Source organism: Pseudogymnoascus verrucosus (assembly GCF_001662655.1).
Source record: "Pseudogymnoascus verrucosus strain UAMH 10579 unplaced genomic scaffold scaffold_42, whole genome shotgun sequence".
NCBI lineage: Eukaryota > Fungi > Ascomycota > Leotiomycetes > Thelebolales > Thelebolaceae > Pseudogymnoascus > Pseudogymnoascus verrucosus.
This window is the reverse complement of record NW_017263693.1, coordinates 258187-282250: the sequence shown is the minus strand read 5'-3', so window position 1 is coordinate 282250 and position 24064 is coordinate 258187. Positions and strand designations below refer to the sequence as shown.

Here is a 24064-nt window from a genome sequence, read left to right as displayed (position 1 = left end):
ACGAGTCTAATATTTAAGTAGTAGACGTTATAAATAGTATTAAAGCTAAAGATCTAGACATAGAGCAAGCTATAAATATTAATATTAACTTAGAAGATAAGCTATACGTATTATAAAGCTATTATAATATTAAGCTAGAATAGAAGCAATAGATAAAGGAGCTAACAGTTAGTAGGGATATAGATATTCTTAAGTATTAGTAGAGTAAGCAATACTAATATCTATTAATTGCTTCTATTACAAAGGATTACCTAGCTATTCTAGCTACCTTAGCAGACTTAGAACGAGTATTTAGTGTTAGTAGTGATATTATTATAAAGAAACAGAACTGATTATTGCCTTCTACACTTAGATATCTACTTTGCTTATAGAATTAGGGTGTTTTATTACAAGGCGACGACGAAGACAGCAGCGACGATGCAGATAATAAGAGTTAGAATAGTAATATACAGTTTTATATCAATATCTATTTTAAGCTCGAGTACTACTCGAGGTATTCGAGTACTGGTACTCGAATACTGGTAGTCGAGCTTTAATTTTCAGTACTCTACTCGAGGATGCTCGAGTAGTACTCGGAGCGGTATTCGGGCAACACTGGTGCCTTGCAAGGTTTAGCATAATTTTAGATTACTAATGGAGACATCCGTGTCACACAAACAAGTCCCTGTTTCCTTGCCTAGAGAGGAGCTAGAGGATTTTACCTCACTTGCTATAATGTCTTTCTTATTAACTTATATATATGTTCCGGCCGAACCACCAACTATTCTGGTTGGCCAACTGGCCGGCCGAACCACCAACTCGAGGTAGTTACTTATTCTAAATTTCTTCTATACAATACTACAATAGTTAATAATTATGATTCCTACGTATATACTGTAATTGTAACTACCCCTATGCTATTTAGAAGTAAAAAAGTCATAGTTATGACTATATTTCATTAGGCGGTAGAAGGTACTTCTAAAAGCTGCCTTTAACCTACTAATTTATGTAGAAATGAGTGCGTATAGTAAGTACCTTTGGAATAAGTAACTTTATATAGAAATTACACCAAGAAGCTACCTCGAGTTGGTGGTTCGGCCGGTCAGTTGGCCAACTGACCGGCCAGTTGGCCAACCAGAATAGTTGGTGGTTGGGCCGGAACATATACAGTTAAACCCCTGTTATAACGATTTATTCTATCTACTATTTTACTATCCTTATAATTAGTATATTGCTATAACTAAAATAGAATATATTATATAATCTATGTATCTAATGTCCCCTAAACTAGTAATGCCTACTAAATGCGCTTAACTGCTAATTCTAACTACTCTAGTGTCTATAAATAATTAGAAGAAAGCGATTCCTAGCTTTTAGTAAATCTAATTAATATATAAAGAGCTTATTTAGCATTAGCTATTAAGTACATAGGCTATAGAAGCTAATTATTATCTTCTTTATTAATTTTAGTTAGTTCTTAGATAGGAGCTTCGTGCTCAACTCAAATACAGTATCTTACCACACTTAGTAACGTGTTACTGCAAGCCTTTGTGTCTGATCCCCTGCCTCCTCTGATAAGTTAAACCTTACGCCAGAAACCACTGTGAACCCTATACATTTAGGACTCAGCGTTACACTTTGGCTCTCTTGTTATTAGCTCGCTTCGCCAGGGCTTGTTAGGGTCTCTCGGGTAGGGAACCTCGACTGGCCAACGGTGGACTCGGCCGTGCCTCGTAAACTTGTCGGGGACTCGGTGGATACAGTCGTGATTGAACCTCAAAGGCGTGGCGCTCGGGTGTTAGTCGTGGAATGGCGTGTCACGCCTACGAGGCCCGTGGGCACTGGGGTGGGCGATAGCAATCACCGTTGTATTCTTCAAACTAAGCTCTGGCCCCTTGAAGAGAGGGTGTACCCCCCCCCTTACTATATACAGCACTGCGCCCCTGACTCGCCAACGACGGAGACGGATGTCGCCCGAGCCTTGGTCGGGAGTCGCCCAGGACTCGGGGGTGCCCCAGGACTCGGGGGGGCCCCCCCCCCCCCCCCCCCCGGGGGAAGCCGTACCCGTGACACCAACTCCTACTATATTCGCAGCTCTGCGGCCTGTTGAACGCCGTCTCGTCATCGCGCGGGAGACGAGGAAACAGTGTTCAGAGCTGCTAGCCTGCACCATGGACTTCGCGGCGGTCCTTACGAATGTAACTATCACTGGCATGATTTGCTGCAGCGAGTCAGACCTCAGAGTGTAGCGGGTGGTGTTGTCTCTATTTAGTGGCGTTTCTGGCGGAAACCTGGCCTGGGGGTATGGGTTAGGTTGACCAGAACTCACGCTGAGTGCGAAGACCAGCTTCTCATTAGGTGAAACGTTACTGCTCCCCGACTCGGAGGATGAACAACGTGGTATGGGATCTAAGGTAAGGGAGAAACACCGAAAGTCGACTGTGCCTCAAAGACAACATGTCTGTAAGTCTCAGGGACTTTACATGTGAATCAAAGCGCGAATACCACATAAGCTATGTGAAGCATTGGGGGCCTCAGCCCGCTGGGTTAGAGTCGAGAGAAGATGAATGGAAATCAAAGGTGTTGATCAACCAACGCGAAGACGACTTCCTTGAGGCCGGAAAGACTTACTGACAGTAACAAGATAAAAGGCTAGGAGCAACCGCTTTGGTCATCTCCTTTCTGATTTCAAAACGCGGCCGCACCACAAACTTGTATGCGATAACCTTACGACTCTTGTCTTATGTAGTTACGGAAAGGATTTTGTTTTCGTTGACAGAATGAGAATTGAACGGTTATTTATGCACGTAAAGCATGCTTACATCTTCTCCTCTCTCTTCTCCAACTTCTCATTCAGCTCCTCCTTGCCCAACCCATCCCTACCACCACTCTCTGGCATAGCAGGGCCAACAATGAGATTTTCATACGACGCAAAGACATAGATGGGCGTCAACATGAAGTTTGCCGCATCAGCTTTTGTCTCTTATCAGCACTTCACTCCCTTCAAGCTAGGATGAGGGTAGAAGGAGGCTCACGGAGCAATTTATTTGCAAATTCGGGATCGGATGCGAATTCCTGCCACTGTTCCACGGAATCTACGACCATTTCTCCACATGCGTCGAAGCCCAGGGGTCTCATCATAACGTCATCTCCATTTCCGATCCCATCTCCTTCAACTGCAGGTGGTGCTCCAGCAAGCCCTGCCGCAACATCCCTCCAATGCGGCGTAACATGCAATTGCGCATACCTCCGAACATGTTTCCTAAACCCCGGCACGCTCACCGTTAAATCTGCATGGACCGTCTCCCACCAGGTATGGAACTTTGATTCTGAGATATGCGGCAGACGTTTGAAAAACATGAGGAGGCGGACACGGGGTTGTATGTTAGGGTTGGTGGCTAGTTGCGGGAAAACGAAGGTGTGGGGTTGGAGGGTAGTGATGTCGAGGAGGTCGGCGGGGGAAGGAGGGGTGAGACCGGTGTGAGATGTGGAGAAGGGGAGGGTTGTGGATGACATGGTAATGGTGTTGGTGAGGAGATACGAAGACGGTGATAGTTGATGGATGGACAGGAGGAAGAGGTGGACGAGGACGAGGCTATAACTTAGAAGAGTGTCTCCACTGAGTGGAAGAAGTCGGGTATCATCTTCCTAGCAGGATAAGAACAAAAGCGGGGTACCTTTCCCTCCTTCGGTCCAAATATTCTCACTTCACGACATTCAATATCATAGAATCGGCATACGATCGTATTCATTCTTCTGCTCCTAACAATTCCACCCGCCATCAACATTCACCACCGCGCCCGTAACAAAGCTCGCCTCATCACTCAATAAAAATGCCACCACTTTAGCCACCTCTTCGGGCTTCCCTACACGATTAAGAGCCAACTGGTTCCAATTCATATTATCTCCTCTCAAAGAATCAGATTGGTTCATAAGCGGTGTGTCAATGGGGCCTCTGCAATAATTAGCATCCCCCATGTTCCCTTTGTCTAGGGACAACTCACGGAGCGACGACGTTCAACCTGATATTACGCGGCCCCAACTCCCTCGCCGCACATCTGGCAAGTCCAATAACTCCATGTTTACTCGCGCAATATGCCCCATTATTCGCAAATCCCCTCTGTCCACTCACACTAGAACATACCACCATGGCACCTCCAGCCCGCATAACCGGCATCTGCGAGCGCAGACAATTCATCATACCCGTGAGATTCACAGCTAGGACGTTATTCCAATCTGATGTTGTTATCCCATCTGTAGCCTTGACGAGAACATCGTTGCCGATGATCGCAGCCATATTAGCCACGCCGTCCAGACCGCCAAGGTTTTCTACCGTGGAGGATATCCAGGTGGCGACTTGAGATTCAGATGATATGTCTGTTACTGAAGTGAGGACTTGGATGGAGGGATATTTGTGGGTGAGAGAGGATGCCAGGGCGGAAAGGGCGTCGGGTTGGATGTCGCAGAGGGAGAGATTTGAGCCGCGGGAGGCGAGGAGGTGGGAGAGGGAGAGACCCATCCCCGATGCGGCGCCAGTGATGGCTATGGTTTTGTTATGGAAGTAATCTTGTGAAGACATGTTGAACACGTGAATATGCGAAGATGCTGTGGAGAGCGGCGAAGATTGACCTTGGGATGAGGAAACATTACTGTATACTTCCGTTTGCTCGTACTGCCTCTCTATCAGGTCTAGCCCCTAGCTCGCATCTTCTTGCAATGCCGATTTTGCCAGTGCAGGGAGGATCAGCTCCGAACCCTGACCTGGGAGTTGGATATCCATCCAACAGGAGTCCTCTCCACCCCCGCATTCCTCTTCTCCACTGTGACATGGTATCACACCACACACTTGCTCTTTAGTCGAAATCCAAGTGTCGAGGAAAGCGGCAACGCGGGTGGAAGCAGACGCCATAAATGGTGCTTATGGTCGGGCCAAGCCTTCAGACGCTACGTTACCCCTCATTTCACAGACACCTGCAACGATGCTTAAGTACCTTACTGAGTGCAATAGACCGAATTCGACAGTTTCTGTGGTAAAAGGGTTTGAACTCCGGCTGTGGTTTTCCTTTTCTATTTCTGTGTGATGGAGGATAAATTGTATACCGACTAACCTGGGTCCGCATCTGGGTATTGTTTTCCTTGCTGATGGATTCGATATGCCATAGATGCACCCTCCACGTGGACGATTGTGCTCAGCATGAAGGTCTACGAAAGGTCTAAGAAGATGATTGACCCCAGCTACCTTTCCCTCGTCATTCAAATTGTAACATCGGAGTACAATGTCTCTTCTCAGCGGAGTTGCGGTCATCACAGGCGCAGCATCAGGTAGAACCACTCCCACTTCGTTCTCACTACAATCAACTAACAACGCAAGGCATCGGCCGCGCCACAGCGTTCGCCTTCGCGAGACACGGCATCAATAAACTTGCCCTCCTCGACACAAATATCAAGCAGCAAGAACAAGTAGCCGCAGAGATCCGAACGTCTCACCCGAGCATCGAAGTCCTGCCCTTGAAACTTGAGCTCACCTCTACCGACTCCATTATCTCTACCCATCGCGCTATCGTCTCTTCCTTTGAGAGAATTGACTATTCTGTCAACAACGCCGGCACCTCTGGCCCTCTTGCCAACAGCCACGAGGTCTCCAGCCTGGAAGATTTCCGGCGGGTATTCGAGGTCAACCTCATCGGCCTTTGGACATGCCAGCGCGAACAAATCCGCCAGATGTTGGAACAAGAGCCTCTTGCATCTACACCCTTTGGCCCACGCAACCGCGGCGTCATCGTGAATACTGCGAGTATGTTGGGATTGATTGGTAATCCGGCGTGCACGCCTGCCACTGCTTATACCGCGACCAAACACGGCGTCATGGGTGTCGTCAGGGGGGATTCAAATGTGTATGCAGAGAAAGGTATTCGTATCAACGCCATCTGTCCGGGGTATGTGCGCACGAATCTCATGGAGGAGGGGGTGGGTATTTCAGAGTTGATGGCTATGGAGTTGAAGAAAATTCCGATTGGACGGTTGGCGGAATCTGAGGAGATTGCGCAAGCGATATCATATTTAGCAAGTCCAATGAGTAGTTATATGACTGGAGCTGGCCTAGTGGTTGATGGGGGTTATACTAGTCAGTGAGACGAGAGGATTATAGGGCGTGGGTTGATGAACCTTGAACGGAGTAGCAGGTGTGTTGTGGGTTGAAGAAGACCGTGTCAAAAGCCTCCGCTATACTCAGGAAACATGTGTAGACCCGGGTCGGCTGATTTTGTATCCTCTGCAAAAATCCCGCCTTTCCCTGTGAACCGCCTCCGTCATCTTACCCCAGGGTTCACGTCTCAATCCCTTCACCCTAGATCCAGATGTCGCCAAAGCCACCAGCCCCCGAACATAAGGCTAACGATTCAGCCCGATCGTAGTCTTAAGGTTAATTTCTACCATATCAAAAAAAAAAAGAGGAATATAGGAGAGCCAGAGAGGGGTGGCGACAGAACTTCCCATTGGTTAGCCAACATTTCAATCTCATATTTTTTTTAGGAAAAGAAAACTCACTAAGGAGTAACGGCAACAACCTTGACTCCCTCGTACTGATCCACCTCTGCCATACTTCTCACAAACCCCACATCCGCATGCTTGGACGCACAATACAGCGCAGCAGAGTACGTCCCAGTATAACTTACCCAGCGATTGAAGCTACAACCACAACAACGCCTTTTTTGTTCTTGCGCAGAAGTGCGCGGATGGCAATGCGGGTCAATTTGATGGGATGCGTGACATTAATGTCAAGCTCGGCGTAGCGGTCGTGTTCAGTGTCATTCCAGAAATTGGACCAGTCCTGTAATACTGAACCACAGATTCCCATCCACTCCTCAATTGCTCAATTGCAACGTCTAACGTCTCTGCGATCTCTAGCTCCTCCCAGATTCCCTTTCTCCCGTCCCCATGCAGCTGAGCCACCGGCAGAGTACGCCAGACTCTGAGCAAATGATCCAGTCTTGAAGGTCTCCCTCTGGGACGGAAGCCAAGCATGGCTTGTAGTCAAACACAAAGACATCTGCAGCCAGCCGTCGTGACGGACTCTGCTACCGAAGGACGGCAAGAAGGAGAGCGCCAGCGACATAGCCAACGTTGGGGGGAAGGGAGAGAGTGATGGCATAGTTGCTTGATTTACAGACGGACTGTGATGTTAGCTGAGGTTTGACAGGAGTTGGCCGAAGACAGGATCCATACCCAAAGGGCATTGTTCATAGTCGGGTAAATGACGTTGAAGTAATAAGTCATGCCCATGAAGAAGTGACAAAAGCGGAAGCAAACGCTCTTCCTCTATTCTTGTTGAAAATCCTTGACGGCGTAATCTTTAATTTAGAAAAAGGCAGATTCTCCCAAGTCGCAAAGGCGATGAGTCAAATGGAGTCGATGACAAGGGTTCAGATGACTCGGACGTAGCTTGGCTAGAGATAGGGGGTCACGACGATGCCTCTGAGAATCAAGGTGTCCATTGCGATGAAGAGGAGAAGGCCGGCGTAGTCTGCCCCACGGATAGATGCGCGCCAGGTGACGCCCCGGGGTTGCTTGGACGGGTGATACATGAAGTACAAGGCGGTGAAGGTTTGGCCATCCACTATTTGGTGTTAGTTCTGTTCCAGCTCCTTGATTAGGGTGTGTCACATATTGCGGCAGTCTAGGACAACCAACGCCAACTGTCGTCGATGCAGACTGCTATGCGGCCGACGATGCGGCCGATAAAGAGAGTGATAGAGACGAGACCGTCGGCAATGACGATTTTGATGCGGTTTCGTGGATCTTGATAGAGTCGATCAGGGTAAGCATCGAGACGCGGAGGCAATCGGCGATGTCTCGGGGGGGCCGTTTTCTTTGTCACATTCAGGTGACGGGAGACGACCCGGTCCAGCCAGCTCTTCTTAGAGGAGGAGGAGTGCTTGCACACGCCTCGAGAGATGCAGGCATGCTCCCCCCTCGACGACGACAAGCTGGACAAGATCGTCTTCCCCCTCTACAACCTTGCTCCTCACCTTCTAGTTGCAGCCCTCCTTCGCGCAGTGCGGAGGTAGACCATAGAGAGCGTTCGTCACAGCCGACATTAATGGTGCGCCGTAGTTTATAGGTAGCACCTTACAACGGCCAACAGAGAACAATCACTCTGGAAGCGCAACAGTTGAGATTTCTAGGCGGGAAGGAGCAAGTTCTCCAGATATGACGCAGAAACAAGCAACAGCCTCGAAGCTAACTCCTTCCTCTTCACCTAATCAGTTTAGAACACCCCATCTGTTTTTACCCAGCAATTCCCATACCTCGTCCACAACCACGCCCCCATGACTGGTTGTGTGACCCTCTCCCTGTGGCCCCGGATCATTGAGGGGCTCCACCTTCCTTGTCTTCCCACCCGCCGCAATTTCCAGGATCGTACCTCCTCCAATCTCTTCATCCTCACAAAGCCGCAGGAGGTTTTTAGCAACTTCTTCAGGGGTGATGTATTTGTCTGTGCTGAAATCCACCATTCGCGCTTTATCCGGTGCGTCCGTTATCAAGGGTGTCAGTACGAGCCCGGGTGCAACAGCTGCGACGCGGATCCCAGTCTCTTCAAGACTACCAAGGGACCGCACAAATCCAGAAATGGCATGCTTGCTGGCGAAATAAAGCGGGTAGGACAGCGCGGAAACTTGACCAGCTATAGAGCCACAAATGACGACCCGTTTTGGGTTCGTAGTGCTGACGCTCTCTTTGCCGGCTGGCGGGTTCAGGAAGTGTGAGATAGCAAGCTGCGTTGAGCGGATAGGATGGGTTGTGTTAACGTCCATTGTAAGGTAGCGGTCGCCATGGCGTGCGTCTTTGCTCTTGGGCGTTCCTGGAGGGTACCAGAAGTTGCTGTAGGGTGGTTCGAAGATCCCAGCACCGGCACAGAGGATATCAAACTGGCCAAACTCTGCGATAGCAACGGCGAACACATTTTCTAGAGCAGCCCACGACGTGACGTCGGTCTTGCAGAAGACAGCGCGTGGGGAGGCTACGGAGGAAGCATAGTGCTTTTCGGCTTCGGGGTGGAGCGCGAGATCAGCAATGACGACGTTGCAGTTCTTGGAGAGGAGGAGACGCGCAAAGGCGAAGTTGATGCCTATGTTCGTGTCAGTTGGTGGTTGTACGAGGATCCGCTGGAAGGAGAATCCGTACCTGATCCGGCGCCTGTAATGATGGCTGTCTTGCCGGCCACAGAGAATGGGGTTGACATGATGCTTAGGCCTACTGGGGTGAATGCTAAGCCTCAAAGTAGAATTTAGAAGTTTGTATAGAGACAGCAAAGTCTCATAGAAGTGGAAAATCGCAGCTTAAATAGAATCATGCTGCAAAATGCTGAAAATGAGAGGTGGGTTGGGGTTAGAGTTAGAGTTACTCTAAGGCCTACTCTCCACATTAGTTCTGTGGTTCAGCAAGCGTGTCGGGAGGATAAGGTGAGGGGAGTTTAGGAACCAAGGGGCCTCATGTTCCCCGCATCTACTAAGACAACGCCTCGGGCAAGTGCATGGTGCCCTATGATGCCTTTGCGCCTTGCAGGGCGGGGTGGCCTAACCCACTCTTGGGTTTCGACGCAGTTGGAGCGCAAAGTCCACGACCCCGTAGCGCCTCATCCATCGGAACGCGAAGACCGGTTTCATAGTTTCAAAAAGGATATAGTTATCCAATGGGGATATGGTTATCCAATGTCAATTTCAGGAACAGTGTGGCGTGTAGTGGAGAACTAAAGGATGAAATAAAAGGTACCATTTCGATAGCTATGTACAGCAACCCTGTCACGGACTGGCGTCCGGCCGGATCTTGGGGTCAGGGTACGGGAGAAGGTAAGAACGAAGGCTAGAGCTTAGGGTTCAAAGGGTTACAGGCTCAGCGTATACTCATGATGACGAAGGTCAGATTGTGATGTATGCAAGTCTTGTTCTTCTAGCTATCTACTTCGCGGTGCTTATGGCCATTGTGGGTCAGGACACGAGGCCTGACCCCGTGACCTGGTGGGTCGCATCGCATGGCCCGTGGCCCTGTGCCACAACAAACTCGTTGAAGCTCCGTCGCCAGACAAGCTCGGGTTCACGATACACTGTTATTCCACGACGCATCCGACCATTCTTCGAGAGGAGTTCGGCGCGAAACTGTCTAGGAGATAAGCGATGAAAATGGAACAATGCAGGGTAGGGTGTAAATAGATTCTCATATCATCATCACCAAGCTATCAATCCGGTCCACTAGATGGGGAATATGATGGGCGCGATTAACCTGTAGAACCGCTCTTACCTGAGTCGTGGAAGGTCCAGCTAATCCAGGGGTATCCCACTGGAATGGTCCTGGACGCATGATAGAGAGAACCCATGCGGAGATATGAGGCAGGGGCGATCACCTCCGTTGTCAATCTTGCTAAGTTGAGCTAGTCAGTGCTACAGCCCCAACCTCTGTTCCTCTTATACTAGTCAGTCATTTTGATTTTGCTATCCCCGTCGACTTGTCCTTGGCCCTCGGGATCACTCCGCATGGTTCTAAGAGATCCTGATACAGGAGATTCGTCAACTCCTCCAGCAGCACTCAGTGCCTCCGTCATGAGCCAGCTACCCCGGAATTCTATATCCATAAGCGAGACCCCCGCATCTCCACATTAGCGGGAACCCCGCTCCCCCGTTCCCCGCATCCAAGTATCCACTGCTTGCCAACATCATACGCTCCCGACTGCAGCTTCCCTGAGCGCAACTAATCACAAACAATCCTAACACTCCCTGCATCACTGTACCCCCTTCCGTCTCTCCCTAAGCACACCAGTGTACTCCTTGTAGCTTCTATTAGCTAGACGGTGATTTATTACAGTGTGTTAATACCATAGACCACAAATAGGAATGACCGTTACTCAACGTTCGTAAGGAAACTACCATTGAAATCATCATTTAAAGCTGTATTACGCTACGACCCACGCTGGCAATGTTGCACACGGTTAGTTGCATCACTAGTTAGCCTAGCTGTAAGCCAGAGTACGCCCCAGGTGCGATCCTGCCCAGTATCGCGATCTGTTTAGCGCACTCATACCTTTCGATCCAGTAAACCCCTCTGTGTCTCCAACTCCCATGGGGATCCAGTCTCGCTTGCCGGATCATCTTGTCCAGATCTGGTCCTGAATGATCAGTATTCCAACGATGATAAAAGACACCATGTGCCTCGCCAATTTCGGACCATTAGAGGTGTTCGCGTGGACCTCTAGCTGTCTCGCCCGCTTGATTCTATTTGATAAGATGGCGACCACCGTCCATGAGAAGATCGTCGGTAGTATTACGCAATATGATCATATTGACCATTCGTCGCTTTCAAAATCTGCAACGGCAGATAAGGATGATGTCAAAGGCCGTGACTTCACCATTGACGAGAAGAATCTTCCCAAGGGATACTTCTACAGCCCATCATTCCTCGGGTCTATGGTCGCTATAGGCTTGAGCTTCGCTTGTGGTGTAGGTGGCTTCGGATTCGCTGCTCCTATGTAAGACCACTGGGCGACCTTCCTTTGATTTGAACACATACTAAGCTTCTATTGCAGCCTCGGGTTTATAAATGCGGACCTAGGACCCGATCCTAACATCACCTGGGTAGCACTCAGTTACTTACTGACCAGTTCGATTGGTCTCATACTTGTTGGTCGCCTCACGGACATTTTTGGACGCCGCTGGTTCTTCATCATTGGCAATTCTATCGCCTTGATCGGCAGTATTGTTTGTGCTATAGCTCCCAACGTACCGGCTTTGATCGCTGGAGAAACACTAGTTGGTATTGGAGCCGCCGTGCAACTCTCTTACGCTTGTAAGTTTATTACAAGAATCTACCGCCATTGCTGGATGACAGCTGACAACCAGGATTACAGTCGTCGTTGGCGAAATTGTGCCGACTAAATATAGGTTCCTGGCCACTGGCTTTGTGTAAGTTCTCTACAGCAGTTCGTTGTAGAACCCGGACTCGGAGCTGATGAGATCTCTAGGTTCTGTTGGGCGATTCCAACCAGCGGCTTTGCGCCAGTAATATCGTATGCTTTTGTTTTCAAAACCAGCGTTGGATGGAGAGGGTAGGCCGATTTCTCTGTTTATTCTGACCCTGACTATTGAAGCTGCAATCTACCCCACTACTCTGATCTTTGCCTTATGCGAAGATGGCATACAGTTGTGGCTGTGAACGCCGGTATTCTTATGAAACAAATATCCACTAACGTCTATTCACCACAGTATCTACTACCTCCTCACCGCCCTCAATGCCGCTGCCACACTCGCCTGGTACTTGTTCTACCGTCCTCCGTCGTTCAGCATGAAGCACGGTTCTGGTCACAAAATGAAGTTCGTCAAGGACTTTGATTACGTTGGAACTTTCCTCGTAACGATGGGACTGCTCTTGTTCCTTATGGGGCTTTCTTGGGTACGCAAGTCGAGCTTGTTGACGGTAAAACCGGGCTAACATCTTAATTAGGGTGGAGCTCTATACCCTTGGAATAGTGGCCATGTCATTGGCACCATCGTCGTTGGCTTTAGCCTTCTCGTTTTATTCGTTCTCTACGAGACTTTTGTGCCATTGAGGGAGCCCCTGCTCCCGATGCACCTCTTTAAGAACCGCGGATGGGTCATATCGGTCATACTCTGGTCTCTAGGTGCCGCTGTCTACTACGCAATGGCTATTCTTTGGCCAAGCATGGTAGCTAGTCTATATGCAAGTGGTCACGGCAACATGTGGGCAGGCTGGGCATCGTGCGTATCGAACTCGGGAATCTTGGCTGGTGAAATTGTAAGCACTCCGGGTCGATCAGCGGAGAGATCCACCAGCTAATGATCAATTAGGTTGGCGCTCCGTTTCGCAAAAAGACAAACTACCAAATCATGGCAGTGTTTACAATAGGTAGCGTATTTCTAGGAGGTAAGCCTTCCTCAAATCCTTCTTTGCTCACACTCAAGATCCGTGGACTGACTTTCTTTCCTCGATAGCGGCCGCTTCCTGTAACCCTGATACACCCATCAGAGCAATGTTACTCATATTCTTTGCCTCATTTTTCATCGGCTGGAACGAGATCCTGAATAGCGTCGTCGCCACGATCAGTATCGACGATCAGCGAGAGATTGGCACCGCTACTGGAGTTGCTGGCTCCTCGAGGTCGTTTATTTCAACAATCTGCTCCACGTAAGTCGTTAAAATTTCCCAGGATTTTCTCCAGCACCTCGCTAACACTTCCCTTGCCAAAGTGTCTATACGGTCATCCTCTCCAACCGCCTCGCTCAAACCATCCCAGCTCAAGTACCGCCAGCACTAGTCCAAGCGGGCCTCCCCGAAACGTCTGTTCCAGCGTTCATTGCTGCTATCACTGCCGGCGAGACGGCGTGGGAAGCCGTTGTAGGTCTTACCCCCGCTATCCAAGCTATTGGCATCAGAGCATATCAGGAGGCGAGTTCAGATGCTTTCAAGACTGTCTTTCTGAGTACCATCGCGTTCAGTGGCGTTGGAATCATCTTGACTATCTTTGCGCCCAATGTAGACCATCTGCTTACCAACGATGTCACGGTGACGCTGCATGAGAAAGCCACAGAAGATATTGTAGGCGCGCATGCGAAAGTTGGGAGTGCGGAAGAAAGGGTGTAAGTAGCAGAACGACATTTGCATCTGCACTACTAAAGTTGATGATGAGGCGGTCGTAGAGCTTTAGAGAGATGATATATTTGCCAATTTAACTTACATGCCGAGAGCATCGGTAGTTCTGAAGCCAATGACAACTAGTGGACAAGCTAGCCATTTCGCCGCCTTCTTTTTTATGTCAATGTGACTGTTGCATCAACTCCTGCCCTCGCTCCTTTCTCCCCGAGTGTACTTCCAGACGTAAACTTACGTGAGTGCGTGCATATATTTGTACGTGCATATATTTGTACGTGCATATATTTGTATGGAACGACTTGTTTACCAACGATGACATGATGGAGATATTTGCGCCGCTGAGGCCTGGGGTGGATGTTGAAGGGATTGTTCGGGCAGAAGGGGATGGGGAGATGTGGGAATGGAGGAAATGGTTGTTAGATTCTGCAGCGGCTCTCGCCGACGACAAGTTTACGTATCATGTGTCACAGGGAAAGCTTGGGGGGGATGCATCTCGATTTGTCTTTGAGCGCCATGCCCGCGTCGGCGAGTTTATTCCGTCACCAATGATCCCGATAGAGCGAGTGCCTATCCGGGCAAATTTCAAAGATACTGTAGAATAGACTCGGCGTGGTTATAGAGAGTCACAAATGAACAGTTGTATGGTATAAGTGATGCTCTTCAACTTTACAAACGGATTCCCTTTGAAACAACTTCTGATAGTAAACTTGAAGAGGCCACCCCCGCGACACATCATGCTCCCATGAAAGAACGACGCGTGATTTCGGATGTTTGTAGTTAAATTGGGTAGCAAAAGTGGACAAGCTAAAACATACAGGCTATACCCCCAAATCAGCATTCACCAGTAACCCTTTTCTTCTTCCCAGCAACACCACCGTCTTCTTCATCGTCGCCTCGCTTTCTCTTCCCCGCCCCCTCCACCTTTGCACCAGCTTCCGCCATCTCGTTACTCTCCAGCGCAATCTTCCCAGCACCAACTTCATCGTCACTAATGGGCTGCTCTCCCGCTAGTTCCCATCCTTCTGCAATCAAATCGTCCAAATGGGCAGCATAACAGTTGAGCCCATCTGACAAATGAAAGAACCCCTGTATCCCACCAGTCTTGCTACCAGTGCCCAGAGTACAATCATATCGGAAGACCTCCTGTCGGACGACTTCAGGAAATACCTTGCGCAACCCGCACACGACCCCTATCGGAATACGGACGCCACTCGAGTACAAATTGATATTCGCATTGCTTTGAGCAACACCGAGATCGAGATCGACGCCATAGGCTATGTGGTACCGAAGGATCAGATTCCCAACCAGACCTCGTTTGTCCTATTCGGCCAGCGCCAGTGTATTAACTCGATCCGATATATGAGTGTCCCCCGTGCGATCCTGGTGGCCAAAGGCAGAGATATGAGTGAGGAAGTCTGGGGAGAAATTGTCGTCTACGAGTATGTCAACGATCTGGGGGACTTGATCTCCATTGGGGATATGGAAAAGACAGGAGACGGCGGGGATGAGGGGAGAACTATGTGGTGGGAGATGGCGGGGATGGCGGGGATGGGGAAAGTTGTGTACGACGAGGGGAGCTGTTCGATACCAAAGTAAACTGTTTATGGGGTAGAGTAGCCGTAGAAGCAAACTTTCGCTAATGCACGAATAAATTGATAGGCACACCAGATGTTATCGCGGAAAGTTGTGCAGTTTCGCGGTTGAAAGGGGGGCGTATCAGGTAAGGATATATCACATGCATTACATAGTTGATTTTTAATTACATCGCGATAATCTGGAGAAGTGCATGCTTTTCAGGGGGTTGGCAGATGAGACACTCACCGTCTGGAGTCCTCGTTTTACCCCTTTTCCAAAACACCAACCACAACACTCTCAAATAATCAGAAATCCACCTTTCCGCTAATAATAGCAATTCTCCGTTACAGATTGCCGAATTGCCGATCTAGAAACATTTGTGAAAACGACCTGAGCGGTACTAACCCCGCATGCAGAATACTGCCGCGTGCTTGGCTGCGGGTTTTGTGGAAGCTGACTTGTCAGACCCCGCATATAGTATATTGTCGCGTGCTTGGCTGAGGGTCTTGTCCAAACTGACATGTTGCAGCCCCTCTTCTCGAAATAAACTTTTTCAGTTGCGGAGACGCTCGGTGATTGGGATTGATCGCTGGTGGCGTGTGATGTTTATTTTGAGGTCTTGTTCTCGGTGAATTGCTGGATCATGTTGATTGATGGGCGGCAGATGGTAGTCTAGTACGGCAGACTGGTGGCAGGAGAGAGCTGGGCATGTCTCATTTTTCAAAATAGCTACATTTATTATGGGTATATAAACTGATGGATTTCCCTCTGTCGTATTCTTTCTGTACTCATCTTGCAGTTCTCATTCTGCAGCTTTGAACACGAATATCTGCCTTTTCCATTTCTTACCTCGAAGTACAATCATATATCTCTGAATTCAACGTTACACATCATGGCTCACTCCAGTGCCTACCTTTTCCTAGGACTCGTCCTCTCTACCCTCACAGACACCACCGTCGCCCAAAAAAAAGGGACAACAGCCTTCACCGACCCCAACACCGGCATATCCTTCCAGCGCTTCTTCGGCGCCAAAACGACCTTCGGCTTTGGCATCGCCCTCCCCACCGAACCCACAACAGATTTCATCGGTCAACTAACCTTCCCACTCAATGGCGGCAACGGCTGGGGCGGCTTCTCCATGACGGGCGACATGGAAGGCCCACTCCTCCTGGCCGCCTGGTCCGACGGCGCCGGGAACGTAATCTCCTCTTTTCGTCAAGCCGAGAACGAAGATGACAACCCCCCCGAAGTAACCGGCTCTTTCGCCATCCGCCCCATCGCCAAAGGCACATCCGTCAGCAACACCTTCCTCACCTACACATTCCTATGCGAAGGCTGTCTCGACGCCGCCTTCGGTCTCGGCGCGGCAGACACAGCTGGAGACGCGGAGATGGGATGGGCGTTGGCGAAGACAGCTGTAGGAGGCCCGGAAACGAGCGCGGGTATCCTCGGCTTCCATGATAGTGGGTTTGGAGACTTCACGGCGAGTCTGGGGTTGGCGAGAAGTGCGGAGTTTGCGACATGGGCGGCGTTGGCGGGAGCGCCGATTGCGCCGGCGGCGGGGGCGGTGCCGATTCAGGCGAATGCTGGGGATGGAGATGATGGTGATGATGACGACGACGACGATGATGATGATGAAGGCGGTGCTTCAAATACTGGTGGAGGCAGCACAGGGGGGAATGTCGGGGCAGGAACGGTTCTCGGGGGAGCCACCACAGGGGGAGGAAACGTGGGAGGAGGCGCGGGAGGGGATGATTCCAATGATGATGATTCCGATGATGAGGATTGACGGCGTGAGGCTGATGGAGGATTGCTTGGCTGGTTATCTGTATCCTGTATATAAGCATAGCGAATACCACACCTACAATCCCACGATCGAATTCTGTAACCTCCGCTTACAATTCTACTTGCAGCATTATCGAGTCATCATGGTCAACGCCGCGGAGAATGAGAGACGCCTTCACCATCGGCAATGTTCTTTTATACGCCGATGCCGTCAGGATGACCGGATGCGGGCTTGTATGGTCTTCTCCTGGTAACATATTCTCTTTGTGAATTCTTGACGTTGACAGTTTCGGGAGTGCAACAGATTCCGCATCGTAACGTGTGCTTATGAATTTGCCTGGCGTTAAGCCGCCTAGTGTCGCAGTTGCCTCTGCATCTGCAGAGGCAACTGTCCAACTTGTAGCACCATGGAGCGCGATCTGCCGGGAGTGTTTTCTCTAGGCCTCAGCTCGAGACGCCAAGATCAGCCTCTCACTGGCTGAGATTCTCTTCTCGCCGTGCCTGTGACTGCGCCTCATCAGTGAGGAATTCAACCTCAGGTCGCAACGCGCGAGAAGTCCCTGACTCTAGTCGAAGGGCACCCCTGGTTTCCTCGATGATCCTGAACGCTTCACTATGTGAAGACCCCAGGGCCTTATACTGTGCATCAGCTCCCGTTGAGCTGTCCTTGTGCGCTGCCAACTCTGTTGCCAGCCTTTCCGTAGGTCGTCTTGTGCACTTGTCACGGAGCGGTCGTCTTGGGATTTATCATGTCTATCCCGCAGTTTGTCGTACGCCTTGGTTGCCGCCTTCGCTGCCACAACACCAGCCGCCCCAGCTGCGATGATGTGTAACTGGAAACGGCGGTGAGTGAGCTGATCATTTCGTGCTTGGTGTTCCTCTATGATGCTCACCGCCAGCTTTGAAGCGACTGTACCACTTTCTAGTTGGTTGTGGGCATGCTGGGATTAGGCCTCTGCCTCAGCGGCTATTTGGGTAATACATATATTTCCATCTCTGTGATTTCGACCATGCTTGCAAGATTTCTCTGACCTCGCTCGGCCATGGTAATTCTCTCTCTAAGCTTACCGCCATACGTGACGAGGAATACATTTTTTGCTGCTGCTGTGTCGAGATTCCTAACTGCCTCGACGCCAGTGGCTGTAATGATGTTCTTCTCCGTCGTCATCTCTCGGATACGCCTCTCGAGGTTGGCAATTGCAGCTTTCTGGGAAGAGGAGCTATCAGAAGCTTTCTGATATTCTGCGTGGAGACTCGCTTCCAATTGCGACCAGGCGGCAGATTTGTCTCTCATGTCACTCTGCTGCTATGGCCCTCTGCCATGAGGTGCTCAGTTTGTCTCATGGCAGCTTGGATTTTCTCCGTGTCTTCCTTACTTGCTAGTAGCTCTTGTCGTACTCCGGCTAGCTTAGCTGATGCATTCATCGCATCATTAAATCTGATTCTCGCAGCACCCTGCTATTGGGTTATTGCCACGTGCAATTCAACATTTCCGTCTTCTACACCCACCAAGTCGCCCATCTTGCTGCTCACCCACCTCACTCACTGCCTCCACTCACCCTGACTTACATCTGTCTCACTCTCGGGCACCTAGCGTCATGGTAAACAACTTTTTTTCATCCCAAAGACGATACTTGCCTTTCTCGGGGTCAACGTGGACGAGATGGTCGCCGTCATATAGTATAACTACCGGCGGCGAGACTTACCCGCTAGATCAGATGGCTCTGGTCTAACTATTCTTTGGGGCATTCGATTGAGATTGGGGGGATTACGTAGTAGTGACCTTTGGCGTACACCCACCATTGCGTGTTGGTTCCTCTCGACTTTTGATGTACAACATACATTTATTATTGTAAATATAGTAACTTACAATACGTATGTCCAAAACATGAGGCAATACAGAAAGCTAATATCTCTATAGTCAGAATCTTCGAACCCCCTTCTTCGGCACTCGGAGCCTTTTCTCACCGATCAACATAAGCGCACCCTTGTAGGGTTCTTGTCACAAATGTATGATGACGTCACGATCCCGGTATCTGGGTCAGACTCGGCCATCCGATGAAACCTTTCCTCATTTGGCGTGGCTGAACTGCGTCAAAGCAGACTGATGCGGTCATGTCGTTAATCACGTCGATCATCATAGACCAAGTTAGGAAACCCAGCTATTTTCCCAGTCTAGAGTCTAGCCCTGCCATCTCTATCGCCCTCAGAATCATATCTTGCCACCCCAAACTACCTTCTCCTTCCTCCACATCCAAACTTCTTTCACCTCAGTCGCATCATTCACTACCAACGGAGGCGTAGTACTCGTCCATTGATCCGTCGCATGGGCTCGAGTATCTAGACACGCTCTCTTCCTACTGTACAATTATTGTATCATTATCCACCGACTCATTCCCACTCGGAGCGTCAATCGAGCTGCGACGAGCGATTACAATACCGACGACCGGCAATTCCGAGCGATATCATAAGCGCGCTGTGAGCTCTGGGAGCTTTGTTGATAACAATGGGCTCCACTACACTTACCAATGGCAGCGGCTCTCGCTATCTTGACAGCAACAACAAGCTATCGTCGGCAGGTAAATCATCCCACTCTCACGTCTACAAACCATACTGACTTGTTGCCAGGTGCCGCCGCCTCTCTGAAATATGCTCGGCCCCAAGACCTGCCTAGCTATCCCTCTGTCGGTTTGCCACCCAACCGGCAAAATAGAGATGCGCATGCCGGCGCAGCCGCGAATCTTGGATGGGCCAACCAAAAGCCCGTCGAGATCTGGAAACCCGACCCGACGACATCAGCTTCGACCGCTGCCACTATAGGCTGGACGCGCAGGTCAAACCCGTCGTGGCAGCCTCAACAGAGCGCCAGTGGAGCTCGAGCTGCAGTTTTGGCGGCGAAGTCGGACCTGAGAGTAGCTGATCAAAAAGCCGTACCACCCAGGCCGAAATCTGCCGGGTTCGGCAATTCAGCTGCCAACGTGGCGATGCAAAAGGATAGAAGAAGCCTACAAGCTCTACCAACCCCCGATAGGGCCTCGCAGTTGAACAGACGTCGCTCGTTGATGGCTGCGACCGGAGCAATGGCAAGCCCTAGGCCACGGGCGGACTCTACTCCTCCATTGGGACCAAAATACCCTGACGAGATGAATGCGCGCGCCAACGCTTTGCGCGCAGCAACGCACGCGGACACCGTATCTAGGAGACGGAGATTCGAGATTCCACAGGGCGGCGCGACCCCAGTGACTAACATGGGGAAGGAAAGATACACCTCACACCCGCCCCAACCCTCGGAAGCCGACCAGAAACAGAAGGAGGATAGCATGCACGCCTCTGCGGTCGCAATGGCCCAGCAGATGTATAAGATTATAGAGAAGCGCGAGAAGGAAACCGGAGAGGCTGGGTATGCCGCGACTGCAGCGCATGGGAGGGGACGGTCTACGTCTTTGATGGGTAACGAGCCGACGCCCATGAAATACGGCAACCTTCAAGAAGCCGCACAACGGCTTGCTCAAGAGCGCCTGGCGAAGCTTCACGATGAGAATTTCAAGAACCGCGAGTATCTCGAGTATTACGGTACCCCCCAGCCATCCCAGAGGCTTTCCAAAGGGCGCTTCCGTCGTCGCGCTTCAAGTGATATATCGCTGGAAGAGAGTCGAGACCGGAGAGGAAACGTCAGGTTTCAAGCAGCAGCACCGCTATACTCATCTGACATGTCACAAATTGATGCCAAAACGAGGCAAAGAGATCGCGATATGCTACTTGCCGCGGCTCAGCGCAACGTTCAAAGAAGTCTCCAGGGCATCGATGAGCGTGTCTATGCTCAGACAGGACGACCTACTCCGTCTATGATGGGCCAAGAGACATTGCCAATGGCGATTGCCCAGCAGCGCGTGCAACAGCAACAGGTCCCTCAGCAACGAGGGGATAAGGTATCTATTGGAAACGGAGCCCTTGTTGATCGTAGTTCAGTCGATGCATTAGCATTCAGGAACGTCCAGCCCGTGCTGCACCAGATTAATACTAAGTCTGATGCCGAGCAAGCACGCCGGACCGAGATAAAGCTGGACGAGGAAGAGGCAAAGCGCCGGATTGAGAGGGAAAGGGAGCGTGATCAGGAGCTCAAGGAAATCGACAAGCAGTTGAAAGGTAAGTCTGGGATTCCACCTCGTGTTAAAGTACTTTGCTAACCCCAGTGTAAGAACATGACAAGCACGAGAAGAAGGAAAGGAAGAGCCAAGAAACATTCTTCAAGCGCCAGAGCAAGCGCTGGTCGAGGCAGAGCAATAAGACCAAGAGCACCCAAAGCAGGGATTCCTACGTGCAAGAGCCGATGGCCATGAGCGGGGCAGTTGGTGGCGGTGGAGGTGTCTCCGAGTATGATCGAGTCGCCACCGCTGAATACGAACCGCCTGTCGGGCGTTATGAACCACCTGTCGAGCGCTATGAACCACTTGTTGAGCGTGTCGAGCCAACTTATGTCGAGCCCGCTCCAGCTGTTCAGCCAGTCCAGCAAGCCCCAATCACACCACCTACCCAGCACGTCCGAGTCGCCGAGCCTGTTAAGCCCGTCGAGCCCGCCCCGCCCACTCTAGCCGTCCAACCTCCCGAGCCTATCGAAGAGGAGGACGTCCCCGAGATCCCCGTCTCCGAGTACACCGACAAAGGCAAGAGCTCGCTGCCGTTTACGCGGCTCCAGAAGAGCACGCGGCCATCCCAGACGTCCACAACGTCACAGCAGGGCGTCAAGTCGTGGCTGAAGACGGCGTTCCGCCGGACGAGCAAGGGTCAGAAAGAGGAGCAGGAGAAACAGAACGGTTCCAGTGGCCTGTTTGTCGGAGGTGCTTCGCTTGCGCAGCAGCCTGATGGGACGCCGACGCAGGTAGCTTCCAAGGCTATGTATGGCGATGAGAATGGGAAGCCGACGCAGGTAGCTTCCAAGGCTATGTATGGCGATGAGAATGAGGTTCCTGTATCGAAGTTCTTGACGGGCACGGATGGGTCCAAGTACTCGCAGGAGCAGGAGGGGTCGGCTGCGGGTGGTGGGTTGGCGTCTTACCCGGCGAAGGAAACAGCGGCGCCGAGGGAGGAGTGGCATGAATCGGAGGAGGCGAGGGATCAGTTCAATGATGCAGATGTGGCGATGCCGATTTTTGAGAGTTCGAGGCCGTTGAGCCCGGCGCGGGATTCGAGGTTTAAGGAGGTGATATAGGAAATGATGTTGGGTCTATATAGCAAATGAATGTATGTAATTGTATGCTGTTGAGATAAATAAGTTTTTACTTTGTGTGTGAGAATCGTACCTTGAGTTTTTGCTTACCGGTGATATAAACAGTGCCATTGTGGGATGCTCTTCAACTTTACTACGCAAATCTGTTTGAAATCGATTCTAATTGTAAAGTTGAAGACAATCCCTTCGCTTGTAGTGTATCGGCGTTTCGGGCGTGGGATGCCAGGATAGGAGGCCGACGGTTTGGGAAAGTTGTTAACGGAGAGTTAAGAGGCCCCATCGAACATTTACATGGTTATTACAAGTTCACTTCACAACAGTGTTGCCCGAGTAGTACTCGCCGTGAGTACTACTCGCCGAGTACCCGAGTACTACTGTACTCGGTGAGTCCCCGATACGCGGTTGAAGCAATAAGTGGCACGGGTCTTGGCACATTTCTGGTATATTTCTGGCAGTAAACCGTGCCACTTTTTTCTTCACCCGCGTACCCGAGTACTACTCTGAGTACTACGAGTACTGCCAAGCCCTTAGCAAACAGGGGTAATTAAGTGTAAAAAGAGTAACGTACTTGCATAGCGAACGGACCACCATAGCGAGTGGACCACTTTTCCTTACATCTACTACTTCCTACCATTAACGCGACTTTTCTCAACGAACTATAATGGAATCTTCTTCAATTGAATGTCGTATAATCCTTGCCCTTAAAGCACTTGAAAACGACCAAAATCTTACTAGCCGAGCTGCAGTAAAGATCTATGAAGTCCCTCATACGACACTTTTACGACGACGCGATGGCAAGAAGTCACGACGCGATATCTCTACCAACTCTAGAAAATTAACTAATCTTAAGGAATCTGTGATTCTTCGACGTATACTTGACCTAGACTCACGAGGATTTCAGCCCTAGCAAAGCCATATTCAAGAAATGGCTAATTGTCTTCGTACGGACTGTAACGCGTCACGCGTCAGACTACGATAGGCAGAGAACTTTGTTAAGCGCTACCCTAAGCTTACTATGGCTTTTCGACGTCAAATTGACTACCAGAGGGCTAAATGCGAAGATCCTAATGTCGTACGAGCCTAGTTTACGCTTGTGCAGAATGTTATTACTAAGTACGGCATCCAAGACGCAGATATCTACAACTTTGACGAGACTAGGTTTTTAATGGGCATGCTCTCAAGCGCAAAGGTGGTTACAAGCTCCGAACGACGTAGCAAGCCTCGTACGAAGCAGCCAGGCAATCGAGAATGGGTTACAGTAATCTAGGGTGTGTGCGCGACTAGCTAGGCAGTACCTCCGTACGTGGTTGTTAAAGGCAAATATCACCTCCTATCCTAGTACCAAAACGGCCAATTCCTAAAGGATTAGAGGATTCACACGAGCGAAAACGGTTGGACTACAAACGAGATTAGCCTAGATTAGATAAAACACTTCAATTAGCATACTAAAGCTCGTACGAAGGGTGTTTATCGCCTCTTAGTCCTCGATGGTCACGAAAGCCATCACTCCTCTAACTTTGAGGACTACTGCTAAGAGAACAACATTATCACGCTTTGCATGCCTCCTCACTCGTCTCATTTCCTCCAGCCTCTTAATGTTAGGTGTTTTGGCCCACTTAAGACCTCGTACGGCAAGCAAATTGAGAAAATGATGCGGATGTAGATTACCTACATTACTAAGGACGACTTCTTCGCTGCATTTTTAGAAGCTTTTAACGCTTCTATAACTAAAAAGAACATACAAGCAGGCTTTAAGGCTACTGGTCTTCTTCCGTACGACCCTAAGTTAGTAATTGCTCGCCTAGACCCAAAGCTTATTACGCCATCTCCACCAACCTCTCG

General features: G+C 50.1%; 10 protein-coding genes across 10 annotated transcripts; 5 read left to right on the top strand and 5 right to left on the bottom strand.

Annotated features, from left to right (window-relative positions):
* Nucleotides 1-2797: 2797 nt before the first annotated feature.
* VE01_07173 (uncharacterized protein) lies at nt 2798-3540 on the bottom strand (the record flags this gene model as incomplete). The annotated part of the gene is made up of 2 exons (XM_018276608.2): nt 3015-3540; nt 2798-2952 (listed from the first exon to the last, which is right to left on the bottom strand). The coding sequence occupies exons 1-2, from the start codon at nt 3493-3495 to the stop codon at nt 2798-2800; spliced, it is 636 nt and encodes a 211-aa protein (XP_018127799.1). The 5' UTR covers nt 3496-3540.
* A 198-nt stretch (nt 3541-3738) lies between these two features.
* VE01_07172 (uncharacterized protein) lies at nt 3739-4853 on the bottom strand. Its single transcript, XM_018276607.2, has 2 exons — nt 3984-4853; nt 3739-3934 (listed from the first exon to the last, which is right to left on the bottom strand). Exons 1-2 carry the CDS (start codon nt 4556-4558, stop codon nt 3742-3744), a joined length of 768 nt encoding a protein of 255 aa, XP_018127798.1. The 5' UTR covers nt 4559-4853; the 3' UTR covers nt 3739-3741.
* Nucleotides 4854-4988: 135 nt separating this feature from the next.
* On the top strand, nt 4989-6111 carry VE01_07171 (uncharacterized protein; the record flags this gene model as incomplete). Its single annotated transcript, XM_018276606.2, has 2 exons — nt 4989-5301; nt 5351-6111. Exons 1-2 carry the CDS (start codon nt 5256-5258, stop codon nt 6109-6111), a joined length of 807 nt encoding a protein of 268 aa, XP_018127797.1. The 5' UTR covers nt 4989-5255.
* A 538-nt stretch (nt 6112-6649) lies between these two features.
* VE01_07170 (uncharacterized protein) lies at nt 6650-7093 on the bottom strand (the record flags this gene model as incomplete). The annotated part of the gene is made up of 2 exons (XM_018276605.1): nt 6650-6808; nt 6869-7093. The coding sequence occupies 2 exons, from the start codon at nt 7091-7093 to the stop codon at nt 6650-6652; spliced, it is 384 nt and encodes a 127-aa protein (XP_018127796.1).
* A 1130-nt stretch (nt 7094-8223) lies between these two features.
* On the bottom strand, nt 8224-9604 carry VE01_07169 (uncharacterized protein). Its single transcript, XM_018276604.2, has 2 exons — nt 9163-9604; nt 8224-9106 (listed from the first exon to the last, which is right to left on the bottom strand). Exons 1-2 carry the CDS (start codon nt 9218-9220, stop codon nt 8241-8243), a joined length of 924 nt encoding a protein of 307 aa, XP_018127812.2. The 5' UTR covers nt 9221-9604; the 3' UTR covers nt 8224-8240.
* Nucleotides 9605-11174: 1570 nt separating this feature from the next.
* VE01_07168 (uncharacterized protein) lies at nt 11175-13626 on the top strand (the record flags this gene model as incomplete). The annotated part of the gene is made up of 9 exons (XM_018276603.1): nt 11175-11497; nt 11555-11814; nt 11876-11930; nt 11990-12034; nt 12231-12417; nt 12469-12780; nt 12834-12909; nt 12978-13170; nt 13233-13626. The coding sequence occupies 9 exons, from the start codon at nt 11175-11177 to the stop codon at nt 13624-13626; spliced, it is 1845 nt and encodes a 614-aa protein (XP_018127813.1).
* Nucleotides 13627-13955: 329 nt separating this feature from the next.
* On the top strand, nt 13956-15231 carry UNG1_1 (uracil DNA glycosylase; the record flags this gene model as incomplete). The annotated part of the gene is made up of 3 exons (XM_018276602.1): nt 13956-14228; nt 14453-14645; nt 14717-15231. 3 exons carry the CDS (start codon nt 13956-13958, stop codon nt 15229-15231), a joined length of 981 nt encoding a protein of 326 aa, XP_018127818.1.
* Nucleotides 15232-16102: 871 nt separating this feature from the next.
* VE01_07166 (uncharacterized protein) lies at nt 16103-16999 on the top strand (the record flags this gene model as incomplete). Its single annotated transcript, XM_018276601.1, has 1 exon — nt 16103-16999. The coding sequence occupies one exon, from the start codon at nt 16103-16105 to the stop codon at nt 16997-16999; it is 897 nt and encodes a 298-aa protein (XP_018127819.1).
* Nucleotides 17000-17105: 106 nt separating this feature from the next.
* On the bottom strand, nt 17106-18784 carry VE01_07165 (uncharacterized protein; the record flags this gene model as incomplete). The annotated part of the gene is made up of 4 exons (XM_018276600.2): nt 18064-18784; nt 17770-17917; nt 17471-17704; nt 17106-17430 (listed from the first exon to the last, which is right to left on the bottom strand). The coding sequence occupies exons 1-4, from the start codon at nt 18287-18289 to the stop codon at nt 17106-17108; spliced, it is 933 nt and encodes a 310-aa protein (XP_018127820.1). The 5' UTR covers nt 18290-18784.
* A 327-nt stretch (nt 18785-19111) lies between these two features.
* On the top strand, nt 19112-22237 carry VE01_07164 (uncharacterized protein). The gene is made up of 3 exons (XM_018276599.2): nt 19112-19574; nt 19624-21141; nt 21195-22237. Exons 1-3 carry the CDS (start codon nt 19502-19504, stop codon nt 22202-22204), a joined length of 2601 nt encoding a protein of 866 aa, XP_018127821.1. The 5' UTR covers nt 19112-19501; the 3' UTR covers nt 22205-22237.
* The last annotated feature ends 1827 nt before the right edge of the window (nt 22238-24064 follow it).